We start from the raw sequence: 14,220 nt of genomic DNA, 5'->3' as shown, positions 1-14,220 counted from the left end.
TAACAGACCTTGAAAGTCGGAATTCATACAAACACAGTTATGAAAAGAGTAACACTGATGTATAGTTCTCTGAATGAAATTTTACTATTACATTTATTCAATATCAATTAAGGCAGTTCATGAAAATAAATATATCTCGGTAATGTAATCAGGTAAGAATGAATCAATACCAGACAATTCCATCATCAATGCAAACAGCATTGTCACATAATCAGTCTTTCCTTCAGCTGCCTCCTTCTTAACTCTCCGTCTTCAAGAAACTCTCCACATAGTGTAGTTCAACTATCAAAAGATATCAGGAGACGTGTGTGTGTGTGTGTGTGTGTGTTATGCCCAACTTGAGAATTGTTTTAGTTCATGGTGATGAAGATTGTCAACCTCCGTCATCTCATGGGACACTTGTACTTGTAACACTTAAAAATGTGAAACCTTAAGCTCGTGCCCACTGTCCCGCATGATGGTGGGCTGCTTGATGTTGTCACTGATGGTGGAGAGACAGGGCAGGTCTGTGGGGGGGTCAGGGTCAGGTAGGTGCCATTTGATGAAGACCAAATACATAAGAGTACCGAAAACACCTCCAATTAGTGGGGCCACCAGAGGTACCCAGAACCAGTAGTTGTAGCACCTGCAGATCCAGAGTCACAGATACATCAGTTACTCTTTTTGGCCAGTTCACCTCCTGCTAAATTATTGAACTCTGAATCAAATTTCTGCGAGAGTGGGTGTGGATCCCTGCTGTATCAGCTGATGATCAGCTGTTCTGTACTCAGCTGATGACCCACTTTTTTCCATCCTTGGATTCATTTGAGATTTTCGCACTCAAAGCATTTTATCTGAGCTATTTCAGTCTTTCCTGCTGCTGCTCTCTCTGCATTTGGCTTTTGATACGCATGAAAAACTGACTTCAGTGGTAGTTAGGTTCTGTTTTTGAACATCAGTTGTCATGAGTGAAATATTTTGTAGCTTTTGGGGTTTAAATTCTGCAAGTTGTTGCCCTGATGGTTTATGGGTTAAAGGATCCAGCCTGGCATTTGTTACATGTCATTTCCCATCTGTGGCTCTGCTGTCTCATGTAATAAAAATAGTTGTAGGCTCTAGACAGCATGGTTCAGTCTCAGCCGGGTCTCGGGGGGAAGAAAACTTGTTGATTTTGTATGCTGAAGACATTTCAGCTGTGGAGCTTGAAGGTGTTTGTTACTTTAATCTGAAAAGAGCGCTGTAACATTTGATAACCTGTGCCCAGATTTCCAGAGGGACAAAGAGTTAAAGACAGATAAGTCGTCACCGTAACAGTTTGAATGAACTGTGCAGCCCCATTGTGACCTGCACGTGTTTGCTCGTATTCTGATGTTATCAGGCAGGAAAGTGTTCAGTGCTGTGCGTACACACTATACATATAAGATAAGACACTTACGTGAAGACTTCGACACCCCAGCCTGCAGTCAGCGTAAAAAGGCGTGGCCCCAGATCCCGGGCTGGATTTATTGCAGCACCACAGTTAGCTGACATTGACATGGAGATCCCCAGAACGATCACAGCCACTATCACAGGAATCAGCTCTGTGGGAGCTGGAGTGTTCCTCTTCTCATCCAAACACAGGATGCACAACATCAGCATGCCGGTGCCCACCACCTGATGGAGTAGAACACACCGCACTAAAATAGCCATGTAGTGGAATTAGTAATAGCTGAACGTTGGAAGATGTCGGACTGTGCATGCCGACTCTCAGTCACATGGAGCCATTATTCATTGTCTTAGTAGAACATACGCTTTTCCTAAGACAACTCAGAGTATCTGTCTGTTCTCTCCAACACACCTGGTCAAGGAAGCTTCGGCCCAGCGTCAAGTACTCAGAGGGATATGTTGCAAATATTGATGCTGTCTCATTTGGGCCATATACAGTCAACACTCCTCCACTGAACTCCATTATCGCATCTGCAGAGGTGAGGATATGAAGCAAAACATAAGAAACAATGCAAATGTACACAATATGTGTAAACTGTAGCGGTTGGATGAATGTATGGTGCGCCTGTGTTGTTGTCCAGGTGGAATCAGTCTCAGACACCGGCTGGGACATTCATGATACTGCGTCATAAATCATGAGGAAAGTGGGAGCTGGCAATGAAACTCAGGACTTTCTTAGTAATTATGGAAATGTCAGTCTTCCAAAATACATTCCTTTGTTTGGTGTTTTGAGGCTATGGTGCAGGCAAACTCCCCATGTGGAGACTTTCAACAGTTTAAAGCCATACATCACCAAAAACTCATCAATTCCTTCGTGTTTGATGTCTCCAATTCTTCAAGAATTTTTTCCCCCCTGCATTAAATGCATGTTTGACTGCATTCAGTTTAAACACCGCCTCCCAGCTCACTCACTGGCCAGGCCTCTGCTACTCAGAGGTTCACATTCTGCACAGCGGCACGAATGAGTGCAGAACATATAGTAGTTTTTAACTCAAATCAAAGAGTTTGTGAGGTATTAATCTGGACTGGATTCAGGAGATTTGGATTATACTCGAGAGTTTGTAAATGTGTGTTTCGTGTAATTTTGCTGTTGTTAATCTTTGGTCTCCTTTAGCTTTCAGCAATAAGTCTGTGGCTTGTGTTTTCTGAATTCTCGAACCACCATAACATCATGCTGGGAGCAAAATTCCTCATGAATTTTAGGCATCTAACAGTGAGTACTTGATAAACAAATACATTTTTTTAGGTGACATCACTTTATTTTATGACCTAAATCCTTACCTAACTCAAGTCTTGTCAAGTCCAGCCAAGTCAGTGACCCTACATTTGTTTCACCGCACACTTATTTAGGTATTTCCTTCAATTATGCATCAACCTGTATGTCAGTGATATAAAAATCCATAGTGCTGGATAGACAAACCATAGTAGACCATGTAGACCAATCCTGATGCAACATAAGCCCCCAGCAGCTGGGAGAGGATGTAAGGCAGCAGCCTTCCCCATGGCACCTGGCCTAACACACAGAAGCTGAGAGTAACCGCTGGGTTCAGATGGGCACCTACACAGGAGGTAAAAGAATTACCCTCAGGGAGATTGGATAGTCATGACATATTTGTAGCCATGTAGTAAGCCAACCACAAGATGCTGTACTCTGAAAGACCTTGAGAAGTGAGACAAGTCGTCGTCACCCAGAGAGCCAGTTATTAACGTGATAAATCTCAAGCCCTCCAAAAATGAATGTCTGCAGTAATGGAAAAGTCATAACTCAGTGTGTGAAGCAGTAAAATGCTGGTGGATTTTATGTTCATCTCAGTGATGCTGCTTGAGAGTGTGATATTAGATATCAGAGTCTAAATATGATAGAGTTGGTGAAACGACGTCGGAACTGTTTTTAAGCTTCTGCAGCAGGGAGAGCCGTGGGTGGTTGGACCTTGTGCTCAGGTTGGCTGTCTCATTCTCATTAATGTGATATATCATGGAGGTTTTCTTCAAATTCGGCACAAATGTCCACCGGGACTACAGGATTTTAGTGAGAGGTGAAAGGTCAAGGCCTCTGTCACCTCGTATGAACGTGATGTCAGGCACTGACAGGAATTTCTTCAAATCACTACAAATGTTCCCTGCACCTCCAGGACAATGAGGAAAGATTTTACTGATAAATCACAGCTGAAGATATGCCAGTAGCACAGGAACATGTGGCGGACCTATAGTAATGCAATGCAGTTTTTCTAGTTTTACCTGTGATGCCCTTGGTGAGGTACATGGCGGACATCACACCCACAGAGAACGCCATGTTGACTGACAAAAACTGTCCTTTAGTCTCTCTGCTGGTCTTCACCTGCGCTGCAGCAGAGCAGCCGAAGAGCTTCACAGGAGACGACAGATGCAGAGTTAGGAGTCTTCCATTGCAAAAATCCACCACAGTAGGTGACACCTGAGGTCACCTGCGTGCAGAAATACACGTGGATGTTCTGGGATGACCCAGTTGCTCTCTGAGATGAATTATTTGTATATGCAACTAATATATCCGTTATAACACATCCATACATGGCTAATAAAATGTAATTATTTCTGTACCATCATAACCTCAGACTTTGTGATGAAACTGCTGCTTCTTATCTGAACAGTAGAGAGCATGTAACAACAAACAATAAGCATAAGCATGTGATCTATTTTCTCATAAGCGGCGCACCTGCAGGCATTATCAATCTGTTGAAAATTTATGGGTAATAAATTCATCTGTAATATGTATTTAGAGCAGGCTGATGAAACTGATATTGTAAAAACAATTAACATTGGTGCCAAAGGTTCCAGAGGGTTTGGCAACAGTAGCCGGATGAAAGTTGCACCGCTGAAATGAAGGATTGCCAATTCATTGACTCACTTTATGAATCAATTTATGCGCATAAACTGCAAGTCCTACATTTGGTTTATAACTCCCCATGTGTTCCTTGTTATCTTGTACATATCTGGCTTCCAAAATAAAATAAGAAAAATACTGTTTTTTGTTGTTATTATTCTTTTGTGAAATGCCCACACTCCTCTTCATTTTCAGTGAACAATGCTGCATATATTAATGCAATGTGTAAATAAGAAATGGCACCTTTATTAGCACCTTGACAGTTTTCAAATGGCGCCCTAATATTACTGTTGTACCGTTTCCAGGAGGTTTATTTATGAATGAAATAACCCTCAATGCATTAAACTCCCAAATGCCCCAAAACAGACAAAAAGATCAAATAAAAATGTAAAAGCTGATAAAATAAATGTGCGAAAAGTATTACCAATCATAAAGTATAATCAAACTGAAGTGAACTTTTTTCTTTAAATGTACCTCTTTAAAAAACAAGCTCTGGACTTTGAGTAAACCTTTTTAACACCCTATATATAAACAGGCTTTTGTCACTTACCAGCAAGACAAAAGTTCCCAAAAACTCAGCCATGCACTCTCGCACCAGAGCGTTCTTCACCCGCAGAGGACGTGGCTTCAACATGGCTGCAGGAATTGAAGGTACAATCCAACTGTGTTTGTCTCCCCTGTCAGACAGACCTCAGCTGGCTTCGGTTGGCCCGTACAGCAGCTGCTTCTAGAGTGAAGATGACAACCCCAAATTCCACCGAAGCATCTATACACCTGTGTGCTGTACCTCACCTTTCCTGGATGTCTTGCCTCCTCTTTCTCTCTCACCACAGCTGTTCACTATAAATCATTTACTGGGATGTCACAACTCACTATTGATTGGTGTGGTGAACGTGATGTACCTCGGCTGGCTTATACAAGCTATCCATGAACACATTCAGTGTGTACACTGTTAATGTGCAAATATGCACTTCCCTTTCGTTCATGTTTCTGTAGAAGCTGTACAGCAGAAATATAATCTGCTACTGATTTAGAAAGAGTCCAAAATTCAATGCCCCTCAGTTTTTCCCTTTGATTTCATCTTTTCTTTGTTATCAATCTGCTCAGGGTGTCACACAAGCAAGTGCATGAGGCACAAACACACTTGCACTGGACATCAAATCTACCGCACATGTTCAAAGACTGACATAATGCCAAATTTCCTTAGAATGTGAGGAAAAAGGATGACTTTACAATCATATACTGATCAAATTTGGAGTAAAAAGCACCAATAATGTCAACCCAACCAAGTGATTTGGTTTTGTCACGCTGTTCTCCAGTTAATGTGGGTTGATAACAGATAAAAACAGAGGAATTACACTCAAAACTCATCACAGCTAAAGTCATCACAGTTGATCTGAATGGCCTGGAGACTGCTCTGATATTTCCCAGGCTAATGAAGCTGATTCTGTTAATAATAATTGAGAATCCAAAGGTCAGATTTCGTAAATAATTTCCACATAGTTCAAGGCCAAAAGCTGTAATGTGGTGAGTAACCACCACCCCACCACCACCACCACCACCACCATCGTCACCATCAGGAAGCTGGATGCCACCGTAACCCGTCTGACTGAACTCTGGACTCCTAATGGATTATGTAATGCCCAATAAGTGCTGTGTTACTGCTTATTAATTTCAGTTGGGCAACGAAATCAGTTGATAAGATGGTTGTCAGTTGTGCACCTGCATCAGCGAATGAGCTTTAATTCTATTCACTTTACAGCTGAACACAGCGGTTGTTGTTGTTTTTTTCAAAACATAACTAACACCACTATCTCTCCAAAAAGTAAACCTTGACATTAGCTTACGGTGACTGTCAAGCTTGCACAGCAGTATTTTATCTTATCACATCTCTGTGTGAGGAGCGTCGTAGGACAAATAAGAGGGGAGATACTTTTACCCTGCATCTGTGTTTTTATCCGCAGGATCTTCTCTTTTACATTCATTTCTATCTCGCCAGATCCATCAGCAGGACACAATGTATATAAAATAAACACCTTCTTGTATGAGGATTTATTAAAAAGCAACATAAACTCTGAGTGCAGTTAGCATCAGGTCACAATATTTTATAGCATTTGTGACCATGTTCTTCATGTATAATATACAAGAGCCACTTTATTTAATGTTAGAAATATTATAGGCTGTGAGGTAGATGCAGTCCTTAAACTGAAAGAGAGCCAAATATCTGCCGGTAACATTTACAAGTGACAAACACCTTAAAAGACAAGATAATGTTTCTTCCTGAAGGCCAACACATAGATAAATTAATAGTTTAAATGGCATTTTCCCCAAATAGTCCCATGTTCTTTGGCACTGCAGACGATGATTTCTCTCTGCTGTCATCCACCGAACCTCTCCTTGCATTTTGAAAATCCTCATTGCTCCAGAGTTTTTTGGGGTCGACAAAGTACTACATCCACAGGCCCAGAGGGAAGTCGTCTGATCAGAGTCCAAGCCTCCAGACGACGCATCCCCACCATGCTGACACCTTCGATCTCCACCACCTCATCACCAGGACAAACCTTATCAACTGGACCCCCTGTGGGGAAGAGAGAATGGAGTGAGGGGGGCACATTTAGTTAACTGATGCAAGAAAAAAAACGTCCGGGTGGAAGAGATACTTGAAGCCAATGAAAAGGCAATGCTATATCTTTCTGTGAGGGATAACTGGGTCAGTTTTTACTGAGGGTATTTGTCACATTATGTTTTGACCTTAAAAAGAAGCTACTTGTGCAGTGGATTAAAGGAGTTAAATAGAAAGTTCCATTTTTGCAACATTGTGGTCCTGTCACTGTTTGACATTTGATCATTTTGGCATGTTCGATTGCCAAGGGTGTGTATTTTGGAATTTCAACCTCAGTGTAAATGTATTAGACTCACAGTTTATGCACTGTGTTCACTAAATAGTGATGAAAAGTACTTTAGATGACAAATATATCTCTTAAAAACACAGGCATTTTTGATGCCTTTACAAAACAGTCCAGTGTCCTTCAGTGTACTACAATACAGCACCAGCGCCCACCAGTGGAAATCAGGTGAATCGCATGTATTTATATCATAAACCAAAGAGGAGAAAATGTTTTTTTCCCTTCAGATTATTAGTTAAAACAATCCAGAATGAAAGCCTCATATAATAGGATGATTTTAATGCTCTGATGGCAGAAGTTGTAGTTCCACTTGTTTGTGGAGGACTCAGAGGGTGCTTCAGAAATATCCACCCATGCACAGGAAATGCACTCTGGTTGATAATCCCTGGCATGTCAAAGACAGACGAAGTAAACGGAAGACATTTTTCCAAGAAAAGCTACTCATATGCTCTGTGTGTGTGTGTGTGTGTGTTTGTGTGTGTGTGTGTGTGTGTGTGTGTGTGTGTGTGTGTGTGTGTGTATGTGTCTTCCTACTTGAAGCCAGGTGATATACAGTCTTTCCTGTGAAACTCTGAGCTCTGTTTCTCACCCTGAAAGATCTTCTGTACGGTGAGCGGCCTGTTCCCCAGACCTGCACCTCCCTCCAGGCTGAAGCCGAGATCCCTGCTGTTCTTCTCCAGACGCACACACACACACCGGCCTGAGATCAGTAACAAAACACAGATGGAGAATTTCACTTGAAATTGCAACAGAGTTAGGACAAGTGTCTTGTAATCTCAGCTGAAGTTTGAAGAATCACCTTTTTCTGTGGTTTGAGTTTGTGTTGGAACTTGAGCATGTGTCTTAATTACATCCTTCAATGAACTGCTATCTCCTCCCCTCCTCAGGACCACGACTCCCATCTCACGAGTCTTTGCTCGCCTCAGGATCCTCAAGGCCTCCCAGTGAGTGTGGCCCTGCAACACTGAACCGTTGATTGATAAGACCTGGTCCCCTTCCCTAATGGAACCTTCCTGTGCTGCTACACCTGTGGGGAACACCTTGTGGACCTGAGTAGAACAGACAGAAATGAAGATAGTATACAGACATGTTTCTTTTTTTTCAGAAGAGAAAAGGAAAAGTTATTTTCTCACTGTGACTGGTTTGCTCTGGTCCATGCCTCCTGCCATACTGAAGCCCAGTCCCACTCCCATCTCTTTATGGAGAACCACCACTTGCACATCATCCTGCAAAAAGTGAGAGAAGACTGAATGAGAGGAAACTTTACATCATGGTGATTCTATATCAAGGTCATGACAGAGGGGGATTGGTTCAGTACCACATGCTTAACATCAGGGCAGGTACAATTGTTTAGGTACCTGTCGGGCGCTGTCCCCCAGACCCCTGACGTCTTCCATGAGCCTGTCCAGCTCCTCAGTGGGTAGCACGGACACATGGGACAGAGCTGACACATCGGAGCTCAATGAAGCAGACCGCCGCCCGGCTAATTGCCACTCATCGCTATCATTCTCTGACTCGTAGTCGTCCACAGCAAAGTTGCACAGATCTGAGAGGCTTCAAGTGAGACATTACAGAAGGTGAGCAACTGACCAGGGACACTTGGGTCAAACCACAATAATCATAGCACCCACCTGACACAGAAGCTTTTGTTTTCTGCTTGGCTCATGTAACTGGTTATGGTCACCGAGGATTTGCCAGAGTCTGAATCATACTTTGAATCATCATCCTTTTGTGTACTATCATCATCATCATCATCCTCAAAAGGATCTTCATTATCCTTCCAGACTTTCCAGCCTGCTACCCAAGCATCCAGGTCCAATACTTGTTTCTTTTCATTCAAAAAGTTGGCCTTTGGAGAGATGAGATCAGGGAGGTTACTGTGGGAGGAAGTGGCGAGGGGGGGGCCTGGACGTAGGTGGTCTTGTTCAGGGATTTTGGCTGTTTGTGTGATAGAAGCATTTTCATTCTCAGCAGATGATGTGGTATTTTCTGGCAGTGAGACAGGTGAGTGGAGGGGTGATTGATTTGGGGAGTTTATTGGTGTCTTGTCATTATAATCATTCTCATCATCATCATCATCATGATCACCAACATCATCATCATCATCATGAGGTGATAAAACACGAGGGGGTGTTGTCTTCTTCTCAGCATACTGAGGTGAACCAGTGTCACCAGAGTTGGACAGAATCGAAGACTTGCTGGCATTCACGTCCTTACTGGCCTCTTCTGGGCTTGAGACTTTTGAAAAGTCTGTCTCGTCAATGTAAAACTTTCCTTGACATTTTTGAGCTCCTCCATTTAGGGGGATTTCCAATGAATGCTTTAGTCTGGAATATTCCCCGAAAACATCAGTGCATGTTTTACCACTCTCTATATTTTTATTTTCTAATCTTAGTCCACCCTCATCCACTGATGAAGCCCTTTCTGACTGTCCTCCCTGCTCCCCTGGTCTACAACCTTTCTCCTCCACTTTCTTAGCTGCCTCCCCTTCTTCTCCCAGACTATCCCATTTTTCCCTCAGCCCACTTAAGGCTTTTGCTGAGCCACTCTTCTTTACTCCACAATGGGGGCTGTGGAGTTGTGTTGGTACAGAAAAAGCCCGTCTTGGAATCTGGACCTGGCCTGAGGCTAAACCCTGTGCCCTCTGGGTCAGAGCCTCAAACTGACTGATCTTATTTCTCACACTAGCTGCAGACAGGACATCCAACTTCACTGAGGATGCTTTCTTCCCCACAGTCCTCACTCTGATGTCCCATGGGTTTGACTCAAACACATCTTCATCTAAGCAAGTCCCCCTTATTGGAGTTTCTCCTCTCTCTTTCTCCTGCGCAGTTCTTTCTCTCCACATCCCATTTATTTCAGCAGTGCCACCGCTCTCCTCTCCCTGGTTTGTTGCCCCCTGACCTCCACATGCCCTTCTCTCTCCCACTCCAATCGAATTGAGAGCATTCTTTTCTAATAAAGCCAGTCTGGCTGATCTAATCTTAGCTGCTACAGAGTTTCGGCTCCTGGCTCTATCAAGAGACATTGTGCCCGTTGTCAAGAACCCTCTACCCAAGTGCTCCCCAGATCCCTCTGAATACCTGCCATGGAAATGGTCTTGCCAATGTACCTCAGGTGTTCTCCTGCATGTCCTTGAAGTGTCAGAATCTAAAGTGGTGGTGTCTTTTTGAGGTGCCCAGGTGAATGGTTTCCAGCTCTGCATTGGACTCCTTTTCTCAACCAAAGAGTAACGCCTGGGGAAGGTTCCTCCTGAGGCCCTGTCCCATGACCTCTGCTCTGGCGGAGTGAATAAGTTAGATGTTGATCCTTTGTGACAGAGTGTTACATTTCCTGTCTTTCCTTCACACCAGTCTCTTTCAGGGGAATCCCTAATTCTGCTGTAATCCTCTGTTTTAGCAAATCCAGTGGATCCATAGAGTTTCTCTATCCGTTCCATTATACTCTGGCCTCCTTTGTGCTCCAATGAAGAAGTCGACCCTCTGAAGTCAGAACTGGTCTGTGACTTCCGCCTGTAGGGGAGGGAGTAGCCCCAATTGACCCTCTCCAAAGTTTGTGGACTTGTTGGACTCCTGTCTTGAAAAACATAATTTGAACCTGCAACTGAGGACATCATCTGGCCCCTAATGCCCTCACCACCCCTTGGTTTACCTCCGTGTTCATTTGACAATGCGTTAGATGGTCTGGTGCTCCGATCAGGGCTTCCTGTCCTTGCCTTCCAATCTGAACTCTTACTTCTACTTGACAAGTTGTAACTTCGCCAGTCTGACCTGCCCCGACTTCCACATGTTGGGTTCTGACCTCTGTTGATGCCAAAATCTGTTGTGCCATCCTGGATCAGACTGTTCGATGATTTGTTGCCCATCTCTTCATACCAACGTTTGACACTGCCGCGACTCCAGGTCCAGGCTTGATATCCAGGATTCTCTCTGTTTGCTCCATTTCTGTCAGCATACTTCTGGTATGTTCTTCTTCCTTCATATTCCTCAGCACCCTCCCTCACATCCTCTGACAAAGCTCTGGCCTGGCTAACAAGTGGCCTGCGAGTGAGACTATAAGAGGGAGAGTTAGCTGATCTGACAGTAAAGCGTGATGTGCTGATCCTCTGCTTGGTGTACTCACTCACTGGAGTGGGAAACAAGTCCATTGTCTGAGAGTAAACAAAGTTAACGATCTCCTGTCAAGTGCCAAACCTCAAAAAGAGAGTCAAACAGTGAACTTGATTTATTTATTCCAAGCAACTGTCCTTCGGATTGTGGAAGCAATTTGTCTGCAGTTTTGTGTCTGTAAACTGAGTAGCAAAACTATCGTCCTCTCATGTTTAGACTCGTGCAAATCCTGCATTAAAAGATTACATAATTCAGTGATGCTACTTTATAGTTTGACTGTCTTGAAGTATTTCTCTTCTTGACTCTCTTTTTGCTTTGTTGTTGTGTCCCTTCAGTTCCCCAGCGTGACTTCAGCGAACAGCTCCCATTGCCTGCCAAGCATAAGAATGCACAAATTTCCATGTTCAGAATGGATTGAGCTGGAATGTTGTGATATGTGGATTGTGGTCGCTCCGTCTGCTCACAATGCTCACAGAGAAAAATCACAGCGTGGACAGGGAGCACCAGCATATTGCAGGGAAGCAGAGAGAGGAAATAAGAGAAGATATGAAATGATTAAAAAAGGAGGGGGGGTATAAAGTTGGATAAGATAAAACAGAACAATTGATCATGCATGAAAGCCTGAGAAATGTGCTCACTCTGAAAGCCTGTCACTAATGTCATTTTGCAACATGCCTTCCTAGCATTCCCCTGACACTGACTCAATAGCTCCATTCACACAACTCTGATAAGAAACTCTGTTTCACACATGTATCACATACTGACTGTTCACAGAAGCAAAATAGCTACCTGTCAGCGTCAGCTTAACCTGAACCAAAAACCGGAAAAACTCACTTAACGACAATCCACCCAGTAAAAACAATGTGCTTCAGTGGCACAGTCTGTCTCACAGCTGCACGTATTACATGGTCAAGGGAAGTCAACAACTGACCAAAAAGATTTAAAGGGGAAATCCATAATAAAGACGATGAATTTAAGATGTCTATAAGCAGCCAAGAGACAAAGAGACACTGATGGACAGTGACTCATCTGTGATATCAGGCATCCTTGATCATGCATAATTTTCCATTTTCCATGATGTTTAACCGCACATTGTATAACTATAATTATCAAAGGCTGTGCATCGATAGCGTGTATCTTTGGGTGGCAGACCTGTGGAGGTGCAGAAGGGAGTCTGGGTGTCAGTTTACAGAGACACCTGTTCTACTCAGTCCCATCTAGGTAACCTGGGCAACACAGCCATGTTTGTTTACAACTGCGATTAAAACTGAGGGGCACATTTGGTGTGCACACAAGGATCAGATTAAAAAAAATCCCCATTCATGAATCTACTTCTCACACGTACACACACACACACACACACACACACACACACACAGATGCATCTTACCTTACTCTCAAGTGACTTATTTTCCAGGACCATTGTTTTGACATTGGTTCATAGTGAAGGCAGAGCTTGGTAATGACATCAGCTCCTAACCCATCTTTCTTTCTCTCTCTCTCTCTCTCTCTCTCGCTCTCTCTCTGTCCTTCTCTCTCTCCCTCACTCTTTCTCTCTCTCTTTCTCTCTCTCTCTCTGTTCTCTTTACATCAGCTTTGCATGATGGGCTGCATACAGTGACGCAAACCGGCCACACTGGTTTATCCTCCTGTCCTCTCTCTCTCTCTCCGTCTCTCTCTCTCTGTCTTGCCCTCTTTCTCTTTCTTAGCGAGTCTTTCTCTCTCCTCCCCCTCCCATTGTTGTTATTTTTCCTTCTTCTCCTCTTTTCACAGGGTAGCATTCCTGACAGCAGTTCAATGTGTCACCCTCTGAATGGCTCAACACAACACACACACACACACACACACACACACACACACACACACACACTTTTCTAACCTCACCTATCCATCTCGGTCTACAAAATATGACATCAGAATTGTGTAGCTCAAGGGAAAGAAGATACAGCTCAGAGTGTGTGAAAGCGACTTTTCTTAGCACAGGCTTATAATCTCACCCTCACCTCAGGCAAACCTGAGTCTAATCATCTCAGTTGAGTAGGTATCAAAATACATAATAACAGAGCACCTTTAATTGGTACCAGATACCACAAAAAAAAAAGTAAACCTGGGCATACCAGCAGGGATAAATATGTTAAAGCGGCAGCTCTCGCATGTCACATGAACAACAAAACAGAGCAGACAGTGTGAAGTCAGCTGAGGGGGAAAGGCTGACAATAAGACTGAAATGGTGGAAGAAGAAGCTTTGTTAGGTGGGGGGATTCTAGATTGTTACAGATAAACAAGAGAAGTCTGAAAAGTAAACTCACAGTAATATACTTTCTAAAGTACTTACAGTACTTACATGATTGCCCTGTGGTTCCTCTCCTCAGTGCTGCCTGTTTGTAAGCACCTGCTTCTTTCTTCTGTTGAGACAGAGGAAACTGTGGTTTCACCATCAGTGCAGGAAGGCCGACGTCACGCTGTGCCTGCTAATAGTCAGGTCAGACTGACTCAGAGTCATTGATTCTGGGCCATGTTGGAGGATCTTTATAATCCAATCAATGATTAGCCGGGATGATTAGCCTGGACAGAGGCTGAATGTGGAGGGTCCTCTCAGGACAGAGATAAGTCAGAGTGGGGGTAAATAGCTCCAGTACAACCCCACAGACACCCACCCTTGTTCCTGACAGAACACTGGAAAACAGTGGGCATCATTCATTAAATGTTCTTACATAAAAATTTGTTCTGACAGACAATAGGACTTGTTTAGCCCTCAGTTTAGTCTTACAGACAGGAAGCAAAGCCTGGTTTGTAATGGGGTACATGCGACAGGGGCAATATTTGTAACAAGGCCTTGCTTCCATTCTGTAAGACTAAATTGAGGGCTCAAAGGGTCCTG

General features: G+C 43.5%; 2 protein-coding genes across 4 annotated transcripts; both read right to left on the bottom strand.

Annotated features, from left to right (window-relative positions):
* Nucleotides 1-60: 60 nt before the first annotated feature.
* aqp10a (aquaporin 10a) lies at nt 61-5,145 on the bottom strand. The gene is made up of 6 exons (XM_086218457.1): nt 4,875-5,145; nt 3,703-3,829; nt 2,885-3,022; nt 1,817-1,935; nt 1,415-1,632; nt 61-625 (listed from the first exon to the last, which is right to left on the bottom strand). The coding sequence occupies exons 1-6, from the start codon at nt 4,956-4,958 to the stop codon at nt 415-417; spliced, it is 897 nt and encodes a 298-aa protein (XP_086074583.1). The 5' UTR covers nt 4,959-5,145; the 3' UTR covers nt 61-414.
* Nucleotides 5,146-6,343: 1,198 nt separating this feature from the next.
* On the bottom strand, nt 6,344-13,968 carry LOC147253325 (uncharacterized). Of its 3 annotated transcripts, none has more exons than XM_086218455.1 (7): nt 13,675-13,968; nt 8,862-11,710; nt 8,589-8,784; nt 8,364-8,456; nt 8,030-8,279; nt 7,820-7,930; nt 6,344-6,902 (listed from the first exon to the last, which is right to left on the bottom strand). In XM_086218455.1, the coding sequence occupies exons 2-7, from the start codon at nt 11,375-11,377 to the stop codon at nt 6,739-6,741; spliced, it is 3,330 nt and encodes a 1,109-aa protein (XP_086074581.1). In that variant the 5' UTR covers nt 11,378-11,710; nt 13,675-13,968; the 3' UTR covers nt 6,344-6,738. The 3 variants fall into 3 exon arrangements, with proteins under 3 accessions (XP_086074581.1, XP_086074580.1, XP_086074579.1); XM_086218454.1 differs by having other exon boundaries at nt 13,684-13,968; XM_086218453.1 differs by lacking the exon at nt 13,675-13,968 and adding an exon at nt 12,730-13,346.
* Nucleotides 13,969-14,220: the final 252 nt, after the last annotated feature.

Source organism: Aulostomus chinensis, chromosome 11 (genome assembly GCF_037954235.1).
Source record: "Aulostomus chinensis isolate RoL2024-O1b breed Wild chromosome 11, RoL_Achi_v1.0, whole genome shotgun sequence".
Lineage (NCBI taxonomy): Eukaryota > Metazoa > Chordata > Actinopteri > Syngnathiformes > Aulostomidae > Aulostomus > Aulostomus chinensis.
The sequence above is the reverse complement of the archived record's forward strand: the minus strand, read 5'-3'. Positions and strand labels throughout refer to the sequence as shown.